Genomic DNA, 22,369 nt, shown 5'->3' on the forward strand with positions numbered 1-22,369 from the left:
TATTCCTGCAAGCATATTCTCCTTCCTGCAGGTCCAGCTCATGGAAAAAACAGTTCTGTAGATAGAAATTTATCCACTAGAGGGGACAAAGAGCCATCACACACATGGAGATGTGTCTGTAAGCCATCAGGCCCCGGGAGCAGGCACAGACAGTCCACTGGTACCAGCATGAAACACCACACACTGATTACCTCCATAGGGGAAAGGGGAGCATTCGTTCAGTCATTTGCACAAATCACTTTTTTTTTTGCCTGGATTTTTAGGTCTTGCCAATGAAATGCAAACCTGTGTATTGCTCAAGGCAGCTGAATAATAATAAAAATATTCTTTACAGGAAACCTCTTGCACATGTGAAAAGTAGAAGAAACCCATCAATTCGCATGTTATTGGAACCAGCTCCAGTAACATCCCTGTATATCCCACTGGGCCTGACTCCTTGCTCCCTCACTGTGCTGCACCCCAGACACAACTCTTCAGGTACCCGCCATGTAAATCTGCAGACCTGGACCCACTATGACACTTTCTTCTGCCTCATTCCTCATTTCCCAGGTAGTATGAATCTGGAGACAGGAGGCCAAATCTTAATCATCAGGACTGTGGAAACCACCCAGGATGATGAGATGCTGGCTTTATAGCTTTTGTTCAAAGCATATTGGTAGGCAACTGTATAGGGCAGTCTACTAGAATTCATTTGATAGGCTGCCTACAGGTAGGTAATGTAAAACATGCTCCCATGAGCGTTTTTCTAGTTGTTCCCAGAGGGTGATTTGGGTGTTTGTGACAGTCGTAGGCACATCCAAGAGTACTTCAGCCCATCAGATTCTGAATTTTCCTCTGGAGAGCCCCCTTTCCCATTTAGGTGGCTGCAGATGTAGATTAAGATCACCAGGCTCATCACTGAGGCTTCATTTAACTGCATTGTCTGCAGAGACAATCTCCAACTGAACAGCACAGTAGGAAATAAACCCCCAAATATTCTAAGGGAACATCCTGTCCTTGTCCCCACAGACCCTCAGAAGGGACACACTTCTGTATTTACTAACTGCTGAAAGACAAAGCTCTTTAAAGCAGTGGATGCTTTTCAGTACTAGTTGCAAGCTGCCAGGAACAGTGGTTTGTGGTAACAATGCATCAGAGGAAAGTATATCCAATGGATTGCTATTTGGACTAGATTTCTCTTTTGGTCTTTAATGAAAAGGAGAGAGGAATCATTTACTGCTGCAAAGCGTGTCTTATATTTGCAACACAGGAGTCAAGTTTCAAGTCAGAGTACTCCCAGCAGAGATCAGTGAATGGAAACCAGTGACAGCAGTGGCACAGACTGACATGCAGTGAGTGGTATCTATCAGATCTATCAATAAGACATTGTACTGTAAAATTGAAAAGTCACTCGGTACAGAAAAATCCACTTAAGTTCGGTATTCCATGAAGACACAAGTATGGCAACAGATTGAGGGGAAAATAAGGATAATTTGCAGCTCCTGGAAGTATTTTCCACCCTGGATGATATCTATGGTCTGTCGGTAGCAAAGCCAAATTTTTCCCTGGAGTCCTGATAGGGAAACCACTTCTATTTGAGTTCTTTAGCAGCTCCTATTAATCTTTGTGGGATTTCTTACTTCCCACTGTAACAATCCTCCCTAGCTATTTTGTTGGAAATATGAGGAGAACAGAGCTTCCCCAGAGCTCTGGGGCTGCAAACCCTACAGTGACTTAGCTTATATTTTATTGCACTCACAATCAGACTGCAAAGCAAATTGTCTTGTTGGGAGTGAAAGATGTGCAGAGGTTGTCATTGCAAATCCAGCTTGCTTTTGATTTAAAAAAAGCAAAACAATTTTCCAGTCTTACATGGTGTTTTATAGATAAATGTTATGATCACTCTAGCCTGGGGAGGGATGTGGGAAAACACACCGGGCGCAGCTCCATTCCCATATGAATCCTTTCCATCGGAGCTGGTAATAACCCAGCAGCTTGCAGGGGTGAGAGAGAGAGGCTGTTTGTGGTCCCCAGTCACAGAAGGCCTGGGGGCTTCCCCTGTGTGTGGCAGGGCTGTGTCACATCAGGGGCCACATGCACCATCCTGTCCCTCTTTCTCCTGGGCAAGCAGTGCGTGGGAGTGCCTTTGCTGAGTGCAACTACCCAGGCTGAATATGAAGGTCGGTCCCACACTTGAACAGAGATTTGTACTTTGTTTCATTCTGTTTTGGTGCTGTGGTTTATGCAGTGATCAGCGTGGTGTTGGGCTGCACGTGCAGCATGTCCATCACTTGTACCAACAAAGACCATGGGGTGTAGCAATGAGAAATTTGGGCTTCTGTCACAAATTTACATCATGCTGCAGCGTGGTTGGTTAGCCATCTACAGTTCATAGATATGTTAGTGGGTCTGACTAGCATAAGCCTAATCAGAAACCCAGAACCAAGCCTTTCTGGACTCACAGAAGCTCCTATCTGATGCACGTTGCTGTAGGTTGACACAGAATGTCATGTCAGGTGTTCCTAAATGTCCTCATTTGTAAATATCCACATGGTTTCTCATCAGTTGCTTTGTGTACCTCAGCCCTGGGTGTTCATGGGGAATGGCTGCCAGAGAGGACCGTGACGCCCAGGATGTCACCTGCTGAGCCTGCACCTAGCCAAGCACTTAGACCCATCAGCTGCTGTGTCCACCAAACCAGCAAGTTCTCAGCACAGCCCCTACTGAAAGTCATGGCACAGAGACCCCAGGAAATATCTTCAGGAAAGAGGACAGAGCAACCTGCACCCTTCCTCTTGCCCTCCTGGCACCAGGCAGGCTTTCCCAGAGCAGCCTCCAGTTCTCCTCTGCATCCTCCGACCTCTCTGTGGTCCTTGCTGAGGAAAGTGGTCCCAGTCTCTGAGCATCCAGGCAGATGGGCTCCTGGAAAACCCTGTCCAGAACAGCAGCAGATAGCAAGCAGGGCCTCTGCTAGATGGAAGGACATTTCCCTTGGGTTTTAGTGTGCTGGCAGGTCAGCTCTTTTCCCACATAACTCAGAGAGACAGTAATTAATTAGGGAGGGAACTCGCCTGACCCCATTGCCCTGGAGACACGCCCCTGTAAACATCACGGAGGGATCGAAGGGGCCACCTCTGACTTCCAGGGCTAGTATAAACAAAGGAGGAGATATTGGCAACAATAGCACATTCCCACATGGTGGCTGTGCAGCAGAGGCGGGGTGTGATGCACACAATAGCAGGCATGTTCTTAGCTGGCGGATGACTACACAGTATTTCTACTGGGGGTCTGGTCTAAAGCCTTTGCAAATCCTGGTGACTGCAAGGAATGTGTGAATATTTGGTGCATTTCAGTATCAATCTTAAAATGTGAGCAGGCAATTCCCAGGGAATTCTCAGCGCTGCTGATTTGCTTCAATTCCTGAAGAAGTAGGGGTTTGCTCAGCACGGCATGGAAGGTATTCAGCCTTGAGCTCGATTTAAGCCTTAAACAGGATATGTGACATATGGACTATGTCAAACACTGCGAAGATAAATGCTTCTTTGTTCTGTGCAATTTTCTCTCTTTTAAAACTTCATCCTTGTTACACTGCTTTGATTAATCATAATATATTGTGGGAAAGCATATGTGTCTGTGAGGGAAGGAGAGAGAGTTATGTTGCCCCAAGAGAAAGCCGCATGAATAGCAGCGAGACCAACATGTCCCTCAAGAAGGAGGGGAAGTAGAAGACCCCTGAGAGATGTTACCAGGGTTTTTTTTAAGCTTTGCCAGACTTGGTAAACAGCTTCTCAGGCAAATTATGTTTTGTAGCTGAGGTCTCGCAGGCATGGAATAATGATGGCTTTTCTCCAAGTGAGGAGAAAACTGCATAAAGCTGAAAGAGGAACGGCTAACACTGGCAAAACACAAAGCCAGCTTGGTTGTGTTTTGTGCGTATTTTCTGAACAGATGAAAAAATGTGAAAAGTTTGACTCTCTGGATCTTCACTCTTGAACTCCTGGAGTCTCTTCCTGTAATTCCTACTATTCATACAACACCCTACCACTGTTGTAGGAGACACCTGAAGTGGCACTTACCTCTCCTAACTTTGGTCCCTTTATGTGAGCTTGTCACCTGGACTCCTTTTGTCATAGCTGGAAGGAAATGGGCACTTTCAAGATTTGAGGCACCAGACCTGCTTCAGCTGCCTGCTCTAGTGGGGGTTGAATGGTACCTGAAAGTGTCAATGTCTCCCCACCGATTACAAAACAAACATGACAACTGGCCACTCGTGGTGTGCCTTGCCAGCTCTCAGAGGTTCTCCTGCATCCCTTGGTAGCTGTATTTAATTACCTTGTGTTTGCTAACATCCCTTTTGGCATTCACACTCCCAGCTCTTCATTCTCACTGTCTCGTGTCTGTGTGTTGTTCAGCATGGTTGACCAAACCTAGGCTGCTCCACAGAGCTCTTCTGTTGCACAAAGGCTCTCTGAGGGTCATGGGAGTGAGATGGGAGTTCTCTGCAGCTGATGGCACTGTGTGGAGGGCTGCAGCACAGCACTATGGCTTTTCTTCTGCTCCAGGACTGTCCATGGCAGCTGTGCCTGGCAACTCAGATTCCTGGGCCAGGCTCAAAAAATGACTCAACAAATTCATAAAACAACATCTACTGTAGGCTGCTAAATTTGAAGGTGCCACTTCTAGGTTGTGAAACCCTTGAGGGCAAAGAACTGGTGGTTGGAAGGTAACTGTGGGGATTGAGGTTATGCATTTACCCTCTTTTAGAGCTGTCTGTAGGGACCTGATGCTATTTGCTGGTCAAAACACGATGCTGAACTATATAATTCACTGGGAAGACCTGGTATGATTATTTTTCATTTCTCACTTTCAGAAGTGTCTAAACAAAACCTGAGGCAAATGACCTAATTAGATCTCTTTAATGGCACAATCCTGCTAAGCAACCTCAGCTTTTACTGCAGGTCAAGGGGCCTGATTCTGCTTCTATCCTCTGCACTGGCATAACTCATGCTGACTCCAGTGGTAGAGGGTGAAGCTTTAAATCTCTTGCAAACTGGATGCTGAGGAAAAACTGGGGGATGCTGTTGTTACCAGAGAGAAACTCATTAGGAGCTGCTTCAAAGAGCCAATTTCTCAGATAAATAAACACACAGAAATAGCCATTATATTGCAGGGGGTGAGGTTAGCACCCACACTTCTGCATTATGTATGATTTGTGACTGCTCTGGGTACAAACTCGCTTCTTGCTCTTCAATTAGCAAGCCCTGGCAGCCTGGCAAAGCCACACAATTTATTGCTGCTGTAGAGGTTAATGGATCACTTTACATGTTGATAATGTCTTATTATTGCAATGGTTATTAAGAAAAACGTAACACAGGCACCAGGAGTCGATAGCAACTGCAAGAATGTTTGATTATGGCAGGGAGGGACTGCTGTGTGCATGGCTCACAGTGCAAATGGTAGTTGAAGAAAGTTCATCAAAACCATCTTCCTGCACCCCTTCTGTCTCCAGATTGTCCTCACTTCCAGAGGTAAGGATGGCTACTGTTTACTACTGTTGATGGCATGAGAAAATTGGAAGGTTAATGGTGTAATTGCACAAAGAATGGACAAATTTCATAGCTATCTATGTTAGAGCATGCTAGGACTAGATCCAAAGTCACACTTCATCCTTGGCATCAGAGATCTGTGAGACACTCATGGTTGGATTATTCTGCGATTGTGTGGACTTCTCTGGAGGGAAAAAATCACCAAACTGGGCTTCTGGAAGTTGTATTTCTACTCCTTTCTAAGTGAGAAGATGGGGGAGAACGCTGCTTAAATGGCTCCATGTTCCTCTGTCTCAGCTTCTCTATCTGTAACATAAAAAATTATCAGTGCGGATTTTATTGTTGTTTCACTATTACTAATAAAAAGCCAGGGCAGATAAATGCCCCTCTCTTCCCAGCTTAGTTTTAAGAGCTGGAATATGTGGGTATTGGTAGCTACCACTCCAAATCCTTACTGGGACATGATGGCCTTGTCCACCTCAGTGCCATCCCCACTGCCAAAACCTACCAGGGAACTCTGACTTCTGTGGTGCCATGGCCAAGGGACCTGAACCTCATTTCAGACTTTTCAGTCTAAGTGTTTGAGTCCCTCTCATTCAAATATCCAGCTTTATATCTGTCACGAGACAGGAGTTTGACTCAGATCTTGATTCCACTTCATCCCAGGTGATTTCCTCTGTGTGAGTTTCATGGCCTTGATATCTTGGTGTTAACTCTGACAGGACCTGACAATGGGGAGGGAGAAGAGCAGCTGTTTCTCTGGGTGGTGGAGGAGGCTGGAGCATGGCAAATCTGGATTGCTACATCCACCTAGGGCAAAGCAATCACAGCTCCTCTCCATGCCAGAAAGCCCTCACAATTTCATCAGATAGTCTCATATACATACATGTATATGATATATATACAGATATAGATATTCAAAAATATATTTGAAACATTTTTATATATACATATAAAGACATATATGCATATACACATTAGTATATATTTTCTGTGGAGCGTGGTGGGAGGAAGCCTGAGGAGCCAGCTGTGGAAATTGATGTTTGCAGGAATGTAGAAGGAGCTAGGGAGTGTACAGTGGATTCGACAGGATGTGTTTGGATGGGGTCTAAGACCCCAGGAACCACTAGAGATAAATTGCCTGTTGTCTTCCAGGTGGTATCTGGAGTGGGCTCATGGTTTAAAGACTTCGTCTGAAGGGGTATTTTTCTCTCGGGACATCCACTACAGCTCCATCATGCCTATCCTCAGAATTCAGTCTCCTTTTTGAGGCCAGAGGATGTTTGACTACTTCAGGCTCACTTTCTTAACAGGATCAATATCCCTTACCCTGTTCACTTGAAAGTTTATTTTTTAGCAGGTCTAAAGCCACATCCATAATGTAAGGAAAAGCATTCCTCAGTGGGGTAGGCTCCACAAGCCTTCTTACTTCCAACCCCTTCCAGACATCCCATGCAAACTGCCCCATGCATGCTGGGCATGATATATCCTGGAGGTTCGCTCAACCTGTGCCTAAGGCAAGGCTTGGAAAGCAGCAAGGTTGATCCTGAGGTTTACCTCAAAGGTCTCCTTTCACAGACTGCACAAGAATAATTAGCGTGTCCAGAGGCGAGGAGGGTTTAGCTCAGGGATGCCTTTTGCAAGCTGTGAAACAAGGATTCAGAGCCTGCATTTCATACCCAGATTTCCTTTTCCCTGTAGCACACCCGAGGGACCTGCTGAGCTTGTCCCTGCACCACCCCCCTCCTTTGGTCCCTGTCTCCCTGTCCAGCTTGTCCAGACAGCCAAATCCCAGCTCATCAAGTGGCTCGGAAGCAGCCCGCCAGTGATGACAGCTAATTATGAAATGTCATGTCAGACTCTTCCCTTTTATCTCATCTCATGCAGCCCAGCAAAGCTCTCCAGTGCCCTTTGGAAACAGGGGAAAGGAAGTGTCAGTGCAGCACCAGCTGCTTCTCTGATAGCGGGATGACAACGCGGGGAGAACACCACGTCCTGGAAGGAAGTGGCAGCTCGTGCCATGTAGATGCAAATCTCTGGTCTCCGCAAAATGAAAGAATATTTTAAAAAGTGTTCTCATGTAATACTAGCTTTCCAGAGGAAGTGTTTGACTTATCTGCTGGCAAGGCTTGCCATCATCTCTGCAAAACTGCTGACTTCACTCCAGGTGAGTTCCTGCAGGAGAATTTAGTTAAAAAACCTTGTCCAGAGAAAAAAATGGCCCAACCCTATAGTTTTTCTTCAGTCTGCATTACTTGGAAGCCAAATTACATTAAGGTGTGTTAGTCTGAGCTATGTCTCAGGTTTTGTTAGAAACTGGTGGCTGCTTCTTATTTGTTGTCTGCTATAACCTTTTACACTGCGACAAAATGGGCTTGATAGCTTAGTACAAGCTATTAAAGGGAGCTTTGTCAGGGTCCACTGATCCGGGAATCAGTTACTGTCCCTAAGGTCCAAGAAGCATTAAAAGTAAGTTTTCAGGCAAAAAAGATAACTCAAGGCTCCATAGACCACAATTTCCCAATTTTTAAGTAATCACCTGGTCTGGAGCAGTGGAGGGCACTGAAGAATTGGAAGAGGAGCATTATGGTGACAGATGGCTTCGCTCTTTCAGCAATAAACCTGACACAGATGAAGATGCATGGCATGGAGCAGACTTCAAGATCATTCCCAGGAGGGTCCTGTTACCTGGCAGTCTGCCCACAGTGCATCCAGCCCCACCAGTCTGGCCCCATGCTCCCCACCAAAATACCCATCTTGCTGCAGCAAAACACTTGGTATATGACCTTGGACAAATCCAGCTGCTAGAATGCTCTGTAACAGCCAGAGCTTGACGTTTCGCCCTTCCTTCATACTGAGTTTTTTATTTACTTTTCTGTATCCAGTACATCCAGAGGGGTTTTTTAGCATTGTAAATGAATAGGTGGTTTAAGATCAAACACAGCAGCAAGGCAAGGTGATGTATGAGTAAAGCCTGAAAATTGTGCCTGAGAGTGGTGATTCTGCATTTGGCATATGATCAAGGCTACCCAAAATTCTTCCTGCCTTATTTCCTAGGTAGATTTTAGAAGAGCCCAGCTAGCTGAAAACATGGTTGCTCATAAGGGAGAACCATTTTCCTTGATTTGCATAGAAGCTGGATTAGACTCCCAGCCCTGAAGCAAGGCGTGAAGCCTGGACATGCTGCCCCGGGGTCGTACAGCCCCAGGCTCTGCAGAGCACACAGCTGTGACACTACTGCAGTGTCCCCTGCACAATGCTGCTCACACACCCCAGCCCCTGCAGACCCAGCTGTGCTCAGGAGTGGTACAGCATAGCACTGCACAGATATGTCCCTGCATCACAATTTCAGCTGTGACCACACTGTCCCAGCTGGGGATGTCTCACTGGGTTTCTGGAATTACAAATTTGAGAGACCAGTTCAGAACACAACCTGAGAAGAGCTCCACTGGTTTCACAAACTGAGGTCACCTGCACCTCTGGAGAATTTGGCCCACATTTTATTTGGCCAACTGTTACCCTCATTGCAAAAAACCACCAAATACCAAACCCAAAAATCTCATGAGGAGAGACATTTGGATGGAATCAAGGCATGGATATTAAAATAGACAGTGGGACATGAAGAGCCAAGAAGATATGATTCCCTGTTTCCCTGTCTTACTGGGCTGTGTGGTTCCCAGCAAGACAGGAGTTTTTTCATGCCCTTCAAACATAATTAGACACGTGTAGGATTGTTCAGCCTCAGTCAGCCCTGGCTTTCTAGATGTTGTCAGTCTCTGAGACACTGCTTGGAGCTACCCTGTGACAAAATGCTTTAAGCACTGTTCAATGACACCTGTCCCAGGAGGGTCTCAGTACCCCAGGTGTCAAACACCCAAGTCAGTGAAGCGATGCTGAGCTACAAACAGACCAAGAGGAATCGTGGTGCCAGGTTTATCCTACAACATTTGCAAATACTCCAAAAAAAGCACTGGCCCCTTCCCACACAGAATAACTTTCACAGCATGCTGTGGTCATGAGAGGCAGATGTTACATCTTTGCTTGTCATGGGGATTTAAATCCTTGGGGATTTTCTCTGGGATTCATGGTGCTGAGAGCTGGGAAAAGGACTTGAACCCAGAGCGGCCAATAATCATTAGGTTGACTCAGATATTACAGCCCAAAGAGTATTTCAGTATTTCATGCCCTGTGTAGAGGCTTTCACAGGGCAATCTCCAATAATGTCCATCTGCCCCTATTGCAGCAGCCTGGGCAAGGGGCAAAGGCACTTTCCAAAGTACTGAGGGGAGATGCCAGCACAAAGAATCTTGAGTCCATTTCACAGCACAGATGGACACCTCAATAACTGGAACGCAGGCTAGAAATCTGGCAAGATCCCCTGTTTTTCACTTCTGTGGTTGATGCCTAAGATTCCTTATCACTAGATCCTGAAATCTGAAATATTCAACTTAAAAGATGCCAAAAATCTTTTCTGAAAATTCGGAAGGTCACTTTCCATCTTATTTCTTATAGCCTGAATTCAGAGAGTACAGATCACCTTGGCATGACTTTTTTTCACAAAGACAAATGAACTGGCAATCCCTCACTATTGTTTTCAATCCCCACCCCCCAAAAAACCTTCCAAAACATGACCAACTCCAACCTTTAGGCAAAACCCATCAAGCTGTGTTGGAAAAGGCAAGAATGTGTTTGGAAATGCTTTGATATTTCTAAGAAACTTTAAAATGAGATGATGCAGACAGATTCTTATCTCAGATGTGTAGAAGCAAATCATACATTGCTTCAGTGAGCTTTGATGGTTCCAAGGAAGCAATCCCACATTAACACTGGTTTAAGTATTTGATTGATCCAGGAGTAATAAACTGGATTATATTGAAAACTCTTTTGCTTGTTCCTCCATCTCTTGCAAAATAACCCAAGAGTCAAAAATAATCTAATAGCAGACAAAATCCTAAAGTCAAGGACACTTGATGTCAAGCAATGCACAATTTAAATCTCTGTCAATTCAATAGTTTTACAGAGATATTCCTCAAACTCTCAAAATCTCTCCTCCTTTTCACATAAAAATTGTAGATGATACACAAAACCAGTGCAAAACCTATCCTGTCTTGGATCTCACACTGTTCCAGTTTTGTATGTTATAGCTTGAAGAAGATGCCTAAACCACAAAATACTGGTAGAGCTGGATTTCACACAGTTTATCAGGAAATGTAAAGGAATTAAGTCAATGCAACACCTTGGATATGCCATAAAATTTGTATACTGCCTTCTGGACTATTGTCATCTCACTTTAAAAAGGAAATTGTGGCTTACTTACAAACACATCCATTAGTAGGTGCTCCAGTGTCACTTCAATATCCTCTAACTTAGCTGCTAAAGTCATTGTGAAGTCAAACAGAGGAAAGCTGTCAGAAGTTGCAATCCAAAGCGTCTGTGGCCAAATCTAATTCTCAAACTGTCACAAATGAGCTTCTCACAGAAAAGGAAAATCCAAGAAATCAAAACTTAACATCAGAGTCCAGATGATGCCCGGACTCTGTGCCAGCTGTCAGTCCTGCTTGCAGGACTGAGGATTATTCCATGTGTGCAAGATGGGAGCAGAAGCTGCAATGTGTGTGCTGCCTTCCTTTCAGAGCTCCCCAGCCAGAAGCATGGAGTTATATCTGGGAAACCACAACAGAGGGAGGGAGAGACACACACAGAGGGAGAGAGAGGGGAGGAATGGAATAAACTGCCTTTGACTATGACTGATATTTATAGGACTGCTTGTTTTTGACTCCAGTCCATTTCTCTGTTCATTTCTGACCTTTCACAAATGGCCCAGCACACTGGAGCGTATTGTACAACAGGGGCAGTGGGTCCCACAGAAGTTGGCTGTGACCAGTGCTGGGCCGATTCACACAAGCACTCCGTCAATAGCTCTTTGTCACAGCATACCAGGCTCTGCGCTGTAGCAAGTGACAGAGGAGAGCACAGACATGTAAAAAACAAGGAAACAAAAGTTGTTTGGATACTAATTTTTTCCTAAGAGTATTAATAGAGCCCCTTACCCACTCCCCAAGGCACTGGCGTGCAGTGGTGACTGCTGAGGTTATGTATGGAGGGGAATAACCCCAAATAATACTATAGGGTTTGACCCTGCAAACACTGCTTCTGACACATACTCCCACCACTCAACCCCTTCAGCTCTGCAGTATCTCTGTCCCCTAAGCACTGCTCAGGACTAGACCCTTCCTTTTATTGTATTTATGGAAAGTTTAAAACATGATCCCAGCTGCTTGCTGTTCCTCTACACTTAGCTCAATGGAGAAAAGGTTTCTGCTTGCTTAGCACTTTGTAGCTCTCACAGCTACATGGAGTGGGAAGGTACTGATGGACATGACCCAACCAAAGCAAAACCCAGTAGAGGTTCTCTTCAAGGATTTTTCGTAATGTTAACTGGAACCAACTAGAAAGGAAACTGAGGCACAAAAAGGAGAAATACTGACAGTCTTGATATGGCCAGGACTGGTGCCAAAGTCTTCTGCATCCTAGGCAGTGACAGGTTCATCAAACTACCTTTCATGATGCTCACATTGCTCAGCCAAATTATTTTTTATGTATTAGACATGTACCCACATAGCTTGAAATCTGAGAGTGAAACCTTGCATGTGATGCTGGGAAAAAACATCCACAAGGCTGCTCTAAAGGTTTCAGAAACTGAAGACCAGTATTATTTATAGAGGTGTGAGATGGATAGAGTTGATGGAGCTTAGAGGGACCTCTAGTCATAAATTCCAACTAAATGTTCTCAGAGTTATAGCTGAAATCACATTTTCCGACCTGTACCATCAGCATTGGAAAAGGACCTGCCTCTGATGGCCGAGTTTTAGTAGACGACAACATGATGGACCATTTGGGACATGTTATGATGGATGGTTTCAACAGCAAAGGAGGACATGTCATTCATTTTCCAGCTGGACCAACTCTCATTCACACATGGCCCTACATCAGATAATAGGTTGGCTGCTCCAGAAGTAAACCCAGCACGAGAAGCTTGTCTACTGCAAAAAAGCCTGTTAATCATTCATGTGTTGCCCTTTCATTAAAGCTTTGACAAAGTGTCTTCACCAGTGTGAGTGGAGGGGTGTTTTAATGAGCATGGATCAAAACAAAGAGGAATACATTTGGAGGGAAGGCAGTGGAAAACCAGGGAACCAGAAAGCAGTAAGGCAATGAGCGAGCTGGGGTGCATGGCCACAGGTATCACTGCAGACAGGATTTCATGTGCTTTGCTCTCTAGGAAGTGTTTGCAGAAGAAGACCTGGCTGCTGGTAAGGTGTTCATCCTCTCCAGCATGTGTGGAAATTCAGAGATTCCAGGAATCTATGGATTCTACACAACCAGGCTGGGTACCAGACACATGACTGGCCTTCTGCAGGTCCCTGGCCCACAGAAAGCAGTGTTTGGGCTGTGTCAGATGAGCCAGCACTGGTCCAGATGGACTGAATCATGCATTTATCTACCTCTAACTGACCCAACTACTGTCCAACCAGTCTGACCACAACAAGAACTTTACTGGAATCAAACATGTGATCGCTTCTGTCCTCCCCACCCCATTTATTGCACAAAGGCTAAGTGTTAAAAACTGAAATATGAAATTAAAGATTCTTTTCTGTAGGCTCCCTCTGTGCAATAGCACAGGGCAAGTGTGTCACTTGTGCCCCTTGACTGTCCCTGTAGCTGCATTGTGTTGGTTACAGAGATAAACAACAGGAGACATCTTCCAGGGTCAGAACACAGTGTCCATGTGACAGACGCCGACTCCAACAAAGGCTCATTTTTGTCTTCACAAAGATGAATTTCAAGATTATTTCAAAACTGATGGAGAAAACAGTGTCAGGCACAAGAAAGTGGCTTAGGGGTACATATAATGCCTTCCCTGATGCCCACTCAAGAAACACCTGGCACTAAAAACACCACGTGCTCCACTGGCGATGTCAAGGAGGATGAATGGATTCCCAGGTTCTCACCCAGGCTCAGCTTTACATGGTCTGGTATTCCATTATTAAAACAGTACAGATTGGTATAGCAGCTCTTAGGCTCTTGCAGTTGCAATATTCAGCTTAGCAATTCTCCTGCTGGTCGATATTAACTGTCTGTAGAGATGGTCAGAAGTTTGGGTAAAAATGATCTTGCTGGGAAAAGTTGCTTTGCTGAAAGTCCTGTGGAATTTTCCTGACACCGAGACTGCAGGGCATTTTGTACTCAAAGGTATATCTCATTCCTTTTTTCCTTCAAATTCCTATAAAATTTTCGATTCAAAGCAAAGCACAATGGGAAAAAATCTAAAATATAGAAAATGTGCAGAAAAGAAAAAAGAATCACATTGTTCCAGTGATAACCGAAGCAGTTGGTGTGGCTGTGGTAAAATTATATTAATGGTGGAAAAAAAGGGCACCAAAGTGCAGAAATTTGTTCCACTCAACCCCTTGAAAAAGCAAATAGCAGAAATCAGAGTCACAAAATCAGATCTAAGCAGAAGAACTTCTTCAAACACATAAAATCTCTGAATTTATCCCATTGGATCTCTTCTAGTTTTCACTTCAATGTTGCTTACCCCAAGTGACCTTTTTTATGGAGATAGCCTCTCAAATGCAGTAAACAAGAAACAGAATTTCTCTGAGTTCCCCAGGGATTATTCCCCAAACCTCTGTGCATGTGCATTACAGGAACACACAGAAATGAGATCACATGTGACAATGAGAAGCTCTAACCTGGTTGATTCTTTAATGCAGTAGGTCCAAACAGTTTCTTTATTAAATCATTATTTCCAGCTTTTCTAATTTCTGAGAATGTATTACTTGGCCTTTGCAAGCATGAGACCTCTTCTATTTAAAGCAGAGCATCCATCTGACAACACACCAAAGTATTTGTGCAGAACAGGATGTTCTTCTACACCCACATTTTCTCCTCACTTCCTTCCTAGTTTTCTTCGACCATTTGGGAATAAGATACCAGAAAAGAGCTCAAAAGGGGAGATTATTGTAGCATTTTTGCCAAAATGAGATTTCAGCAAAATGTGCTGTTTTTCAAAAGCCGGAATGTTATCTGGGGACACACTGGATCCCAGAATTGTTTTCCTAGGGGAGTCCCAGGGGTGAAGGTGGTTGTTGATGGTAGGAAAGAGTTGCCCTGCAAGCGCTGGCTTACAAAGACAGGGGTGTAACAACAAAACAAAAAGTTTACCAAGTAAGGCCAAAAGTTGACAAGAAAGGGTTAACAAGCTGATCTGAGTTTAATTAGTACCAGGAAGTTATGTTTGGGCCAGGCCAGGTGGCAAAGATGGGAGCTGAGGAGTCCAGGGAGAAAAGGAGGCTATTTGTCCATGAGGCAAAAAATATTCCTGGGTCATGGAGCGTGCTAGGAAAGGCCTCCTGGCTCTCCTCCATTGCTCTAGCCAAGGGACCAAGGCTTCAGTCATGAACATGTGTGACAAATACGGGTGAAAGTCCATTCTGGGCAGTGCCTTTGCCATCCCACAAATGTGGGATGGGCTCCCATTCAGCTGTGGCAAGTCAGGCTGTCTTTCTATGCATCCAGCAGAGAACTTTTATGAACTTTTTTGCTTGAAATAATCAAAGTGAGGATTTGAAGATGAATCCTTTTGATCTCCTCCACAAGTTTTTCTATGCTTTCTCCTCTTGAGTTCAACAAAGCATGAAGTTGTTCTCTTTGGGACAGGTGAAGAGGGACATCCCATCCTCTTGGTAAACTTGGATAACAGGGAACCATCAGCTTCCAAAACCTTCTTTCCATCTCCAGTTTTTCTTCCCACACAAAAACCTGGATGCAGGAACTGATCAACCTGGCACCTCCAGGTTGGATTGTGCTAATTCACTGAATCTGGAGCTGAGTCTGAAGCCTATCAGGTTCCAGCTGGCCCAGGGCACAGCCATCTGCCCTCACCTTGGTTCATTGTGCTGTAAGTCAGCCCCATTCTGCAGGAGCTTTCAATGTCAGCTGAAGGCCTTGGTGATAACTATCCATTGACTTAATTAAAGTGCTGCATCAAAGACTGGACATCAGCCTATGGCTCCACCTAAAATCTCTGATCCAGGATGAAATGCAACAGCCTCATCTGATGAAGGCATCCAGCTGTGATATATCTCCAGACATGCAAACCTTGAGTCCATGCAGTCAAGGCAACGAGCAAGGAGATGACTTTGAGTTTTCTCCAGGGGTGTGGGTGAGGACACTCACTGCTTTACCTATTAACAAGCAGTCTGTGAAAGAGGGACAGCAGTGAGAGAGCACAGGTTGCAAGTGATACTGTGGTATTCAGGCTAGTGAGAACAAGGGCCTACCGAAAGATATGATGAGACTAAGTAAATGAGCAATAAAACAGCTAATTAAATTTAATGTAGCCAAATGTGAAGTAATGTTCATGGCAGGAAAAATGTTCTGAACTTCACATATAAGATTATGGGCTCTGGGCTCACTCAGGAGTAAGATATTTGGATTATAATAATTCTATGAAACATCAGTTCATTGTTCAGTAGTGGTGGAATAAGCAAATAAAATATTAACATTTACCAAGGGGCAAGTAAAAGAGACTATTAATATGCCACTGAATCAAACCAGGGTTCACTTACATCTTCAACACTCTCTTTTGATCCCTTTATCTCCAGAAAAGACATAAAGAAGAGGGGCAGGATTCAAGGAAAGACAATAAAAATGATTACGTGTAAGAATAATGGCTTACATAAAGAAATGACTGAGTAAGCAAAGTGGACTCTTTGGTCTTGGGGGAAAAAATACGGAGAAAGAGACTTACAGAATGATGGTGAGTAACATGGAGAGGGCAAAACATTCCTTGCCTTCAAGAGCATCTCCCCATCCTAAACTATGTGGGACAAGCCTGCAGGTACACAGTGCACTGCCAGGCAGGGCTACAACACATCTGGGGCTGCTGCATGGGCCTGCTGAGATCCCACATGTCCATCAGTCCTCTCACCAGTAATGGGATGGAGGAGCCACTGCTTGCTTCTGAGGGGTTTGCCAGGCTGGGGCTGGCCCGTGCTGCCAGATGAAGAATGAGCGTGGGAGTCCCATTCCTGACCTCTTGCCCGCAGTGGGATTGACACAGCTCCATAACGGAGACAAAAATGCAGCTTCCACACGACAACAAGATAAACGTTTTTATAAGGAAGTCTCCATATGGGAGACGCCAGCAGCTCTGAGGTATTGCGGGCATGAAAAACAATGACCAGAGTCCTGCTGCCCTGGCAGGTTTAGCACCAAGGCTTGTCCCAACCCTTTTACAGCCTCTAACAGGGACATTCCTGTTTGCTTTATGAAGTGAGCTTAGAGTCAACAAAATGGAGCCCGGATCATCCTGCCTCTGAGGAGTCCCAGGTGCTGCAGAGCACTCAGCTTTCAAGTTAAAAAAATCTGGCTATAATTTATATTTTATTGTCACTATATTCAACCAACATCTCATCTTCTTCCTGGGCATAGCTGCTGCTGGCTGACTTTTTTCACTGTCCCCATTGCATTGCTTCTCGTGGGTGGTCTCTCTCTCCTTGATGGCCTCCCACAGCTCTCTGGAGCTAAGACATTGTTGTATTTTCATGATTTAACTGGGTGTCCTAAAAGCCACCCTTTGGCTAAAGGAATCTGTCTCCTGTCCCTCTCACATGCACTTTCATTTAAAGGCCACTCTCGGCAAGGGAAGGGAAACCTCAAGTTTTCTTTCTTACAGGCTTCCCCCAGGGCCAAACCAGCCACCCAAGGATGAAGGAGCCGTTTTGGCACAAATAAGCTGAGTGGGTGTTGTTCAGATGGGTTTTGTCTCTTTCAAATGGAGAGAGACGGCTGGGGTCATGGAGAACATGGAGAACACAGAGGAATCAGTCTCCTAGGCTGGCTGTGCATGCCCAAATCTGCCTTGCATGGCAGCAACCTGCATCACAATCCACCTGCCTGAATCAGAGCAATAGAAATGCACCTTTTAAATGCTGTTGATAAACCCTCCCCTTTTCTAATCCCACTTCCCACAATTCAGCGTCCCACTGACTTCTTCCCTTGCTTTCCTAAAGCATCATCCATTTGTCTCTGGGGTCTCCCATGTCTCAAGGTGACCTGCTGGGCAGGGCTGCTGCAGTGACACCATTTCCCTGGGAGATGGCTGAGCCATGCATACTCTTGGAGATGTCCAGATGCCATTGAGCCACATGAGCCTATTATTTAGCTCGCTGTGAGGGATCCCACTTCAGCTTCCCCCCTTGATGTAGCAAATCAGCTGCATTATTAAAATGATTAAAAATAGACTGAGCTTGCCTGAGACTGCATCTATAATGGATCAATTGCTTTTTATACATTTTTTGGCTCCCTACAGTGCTGCTTTGTCATGTTGCTTTTACTTGGTGGGTGAGATCTTGAAATAATAGGCACATTCAGGAGATATAAATATAGCTGTTTATTGCCTTAAAATGGGTCTGCAAACAAATCACAGTCTCAGCTTCAGGTATTTGGAAATTGAATCTTCCTCTCTGTCCCTTCCCTTTTGGACCTGAGTCAAACACTGGACTTTGCAGCTTGGCAGCTGCTTTATCTTACTTTGTCATAAGATATAGGCACTAGTTCTGCTGCACAAAATTCAAATCCTCATTTGCTGTTGATTTAAGAAGCCCTTGATGCTAGTCTGGATTTGATTCCAGGAAGAAATAATGTGGAGTTACCATTGAAAGGCTGCAGCACAGTGAAATAAAAATAAATGCACTGCATTGTGTAGCTTAACGGGGTGCTAATTTCTTGGGAGCGCATAAATAGGAGGCACAGAGCACATCTGTTTGCTGGCGTTGGGTTGGGAAAGTGCAGGGGAAATTTGGAGCTCTGTCACAGGGACAGGCTGAACTTTGTTCCCATGTCTCACAGAACTGCACAAAGTCTCCTCTGTAGAATTGCCAGTTAATTAAAAATGATATTTACGGTACCCTGGAGATGTATGCTCATAATTCTGCTTTTAGCATTTCTACAAAGTCTGGCACAGAAAGAGGGCTGGGGCCCTGGCGATGCAAACAGCAGCTCCCATCATCATGCTACCCCTGTGGCTGGAGTCCACACAGAGGGGCTTTGGACTGCCAAGGCCATTTCCATCACACTGTGTTTGCTGATGGGTTTTATCACCCACATCTGCTGGAGTGAACATGGGACACCCCTCCACCTCACGCTGAGATTCCCAGGTATGTTGGAAGCAGAAGTGAATTAACCTGCCTGTGGCAGATATGATGCTCTCTGCTCACAAGTGCCGCTCACAGAGAGATACACAGAAGCACAGAGGAACCCAATGCATCCTAAAGTACCAAAATAACAACCTGTGCTCAAACCTCTGGACTCCACATCCCCTTGTCTCCTTCCTCCTCCATCCAGCACTGCTCACAGAAATTATCCTCAGGTACTTCCAGGGTATCTCCCTGGCACTCTTTGTACAGCTGAGCATTTAGAAACACTTGCAGTGTTTCGTGCTATGTGATGCATGGGCTTTTGGACAGCAGAGCTCGATGTCTCAAGGATAGACAATGTCCTGAAACTCTAGACATGCACAGGATAAAATAATGCTGTAGAGGCGATGGAGGACAGAGGCAGCAGGGAGATCTTCAGTGATTTTATCTACCCTGTAAAGGCAACTGCTCTGCAGAGAGTCAGAGAGAGAAAGAGGTTTCTCTAGAGGCAGATTGGAGCAGAAACCTGTGCCCCTGCTGACCACGGATGGGGATTAGGAAGGATGGTTTTTCAACCTGCTCCCAACTGACCACTCTCAGCAGACCCTGGGGCCTCTTCTTGTTTTTCTAGCCTGAATTTGAAGAGACTTAATGCAGTGAAGCAACCTCTCATTTCACCTGGACAGAGGATGTCCCAGAGGACTTCATCCCCCAGCAAAGAAGTACCCACCTCCCCATGTCATGCTATCCCCCTCCCTTCTCCCTCTTCAAAAATTTCATCTTCAGGAAACTCCTACAGGAAGTCCATAATTAAACTTTACCCCACCATCCCAGCCCTCCACATCCCCTGGCACCCACCCCCACCCTGGTGCCAGCAGCTCACCTTTGGCAGGGGAGTGCAGACCCTGAGCTCGGCCGGCACCCGCGGTGGGGGTCTGCAGAGCCGCGGGAGCTTGTGCCTCATCCTTGCATATTTTTTCATATCCTTTTTTTGGTAAAGATAAATCTCCTCTTACGGTGTGTATCCAGCTGCTGGCAGCATGTACTGATAGCTGTTAACTTGTCCTAAAGGCTGGACACTGCAAGTGCTCTGCAGTGAGTTGTTACAAGCTTGCTAAGAACAAGTTTCTGTAATTGAATATTTAGCTGTTATTACATGCATAAAGGTTCTATCCCGATACCACTGGAAACAATAATAAAAATCTCATTACCATTTTATTACCAAGCCCTTCCCTCTATTCCTTTTTACACACTGCCAGTCAGTTCAAAAAGGATGGCATCTTCTGATGGAAAAAAAAAGATGATGAAAGCTAGAGAAACTCCTTGACACACTCCTTTTGGCTTTATGTGTTTCACTTTGAATTAGGATGCCAAACCAGGAGAATGACACTGCAGACTTCTGAGGAATTAAAAAAACATGAATCAAACCTCAGCATGATTTTATTTGCTAAAAAATAAATCCTCCAACTATGGAATCCAAAAAATAAAATACTGCTTTGGCTGTTTCTCATGGCCTCCTAGATTTTTTATACTTCATTGTACTTTAATGTTCCTCCCCAGGACAGTGAAGGCTAAAAAACCTTTTTTATGACTAAGTCTTCTGAGGCCAGATAATCTCTTGGTTGAAGGAGTCAAGGCTTTAGGAAGGGTCCAGGGAGTGTGAGAATCTCAGAGGGATACCATTCTCCCTGACTTGACATGCAGCTCCCCCCCAAGTTCATTTCACCCTCTGTGATCTCCCTGCAGTGGGGATATCTTGGTTTACATGGGCTTCACCTGGCAAAGAGCCAGAGGACATCTTCTTCCCATCATCACAAAACCCACCAACATTCAGCTGCAAGTAAGGCTGGAAATCATGGCAGAAATCACCAATGCACTGCCAGTGCCCCCACACAACCAAAATATTTCCCGTACGGTTCCAGGGATCAGACTGGAAGACACACCAGGTAAAGGTGAAACACCTGACAATATGACTGGGGGAAATGACTGTCCAATCCCAAATGTGGAGTGTGGCTCACCTCTGAAAATGCAGTCAGCTCACACAAATCAGGCACTGGGGAGACTACAGCACTTCGATCAGTGCCATTGCTGTTATATCCTCTCCCTACCCTAGCATGACCCCAAAGAGGGCTGACCTCCAGAGCCAAGGGACTGACCAAAGAGAAATGGAGTTCTCCCTCCCTGTCCCAGAAATGAAAGCCTGGCTTAGCATGCCATAAAAACAGCTTGAAGAGGCCACAGTCTCATCCATCATGGTACTTTGCCTCAGCCATGGAACAGAGATGACAAATCTGTCAGTGATTGCACTCCATTACATTCTTGCAAGATTTCCTGGCTGCCTGCAGAGTAGATGTCTTTGCTCTGGTTTTAAAAGATTTTAGGTAAAACAGCCAACAGCTCTGACAGCAGCAGCCTGGTGCTCTGGGGTCTGACCCATTCCTAGTTCTGTCCTTTGGATGTACAAAGGCGTAGGAGATGGAGAAATCACTACTTTTCTGTGTCATAAGAGCATTTATCAGGAACATACCTCTTAAAAGTATATGGTACCTTGTGGATGCTAAAAGGCAGGACCAGAGGAATTTTCTAGCTGCTGAAGCATTTTGTGAAGTTTTTCTTTCTCATGCTTTAGCTGAGAAACAGTGAAAGATGGTTTTGTAAACTAATTCTGTATCCTGCACCTGGGTTTGTTTTCCAGCCTTGTTTTGGTACTCTGGAAAAAATATTTTGAATGGGTGTTAGAGAACCTCAGCCAATCCCTCTAGGGGGTGGCTGGTAAAGGGACCAATCACATCATGCTCTCTCATGTACAAAAATATATGACCTAGCTTGTAAATAATAAAATAATTCCTTTCCTTTTCTCCTTGGATTTGGATTGTGTCGTTTCTCGCCGGTTCTCAGTAAAACAGTGGCAGTACCTGCTCCCTGCACTCCTTAGCAGGAACCTTACTGCCAAAACAAGCTCTAGTGCGTACAGTTGTGGGACCCAGACACTGTGGATCAGTGGGTGCCTGGCTGGGGATGTGGTGTTGGGAGAGCAGAGTAGAGCTGAACCCAGAGACACCAAAACAGTCCCAGGAAACCAAGGGGAAACCAATGGCTGCATGCATGGATGAACTTGCAGTAGTAACACAAGTCAACTCCAACATCTGAAGAGCATCTGTGAAGCAGGACTGTCTGAAAATGCCCCACAGGCAGTGCTGGAAAGCAAAACAGTTGCAGAGAATTCATTGCTTATGGTATGGGAGCTCACCATGCTTAATAAACTTGCTTCCTGTGAATGAAAAAGACAAAAAGGCCCTGTCTGCCACTTCTTTCTCCTGGCTCCCTATTTCTAACAGTCTTTTGGAGCTCAGCAGGTTGAATGTCACATGTTTCTCAGCAGCTTTCTGCCTGCCTTTCCCCTGTTTCCCACGTGAAGCAGCACTCAGCCATCCCCGAAGGCTCCTGCCGAGGCTTTCTGCCCCAAATCCCTGTGCCCAGAGCCAGGCTGCTCACTTTGCCTCTTTCTCTCTCAAAGTCAGCCAGTGCCTGAAAATGCCCATGCTTTCCTCATTGAGTTCAAGAGGGGACAAACAGAAAACGCTTCCAGGGATGTGGAGATAAAGCTAATGGTCGCTGCGGGGAGTGACAGGTTTGCTC

The 22,369-nt window shown here is 45.2% G+C and overlaps 1 protein-coding gene across 4 annotated transcripts in view; it reads right to left on the reverse strand.

Moving 5' to 3' along the window:
- FRMD4A (FERM domain containing 4A) overlaps positions 1 to 22,369 on the reverse strand; it is a 359,132-nt gene that overhangs the window by 199,691 nt on the left and 137,072 nt on the right. The window contains exon 1 of one of the 4 annotated variants that reach the window (XM_042053243.1): positions 10,843 to 11,241. The exons of the other annotated variants lie outside the window; for them this stretch is intronic. Within the exon in view, the coding sequence (XP_041909177.1) occupies positions 10,843 to 10,908 (66 nt within the window). The 5' untranslated portion in view covers positions 10,909 to 11,241. Of the gene's footprint in view, positions 1 to 10,842; positions 11,242 to 22,369 lie in introns of those variants that run through there. 4 annotated transcript variants of the gene reach the window in all.

The sequence above is a fragment of the Corvus kubaryi genome, unplaced genomic scaffold, assembly GCF_017639235.1.
Source record: "Corvus kubaryi isolate FWS band 111438036 unplaced genomic scaffold, C.kubaryi_AGA036_p1.0 135, whole genome shotgun sequence".
NCBI classification, from domain to species: Eukaryota; Metazoa; Chordata; class Aves; order Passeriformes; family Corvidae; genus Corvus; species Corvus kubaryi.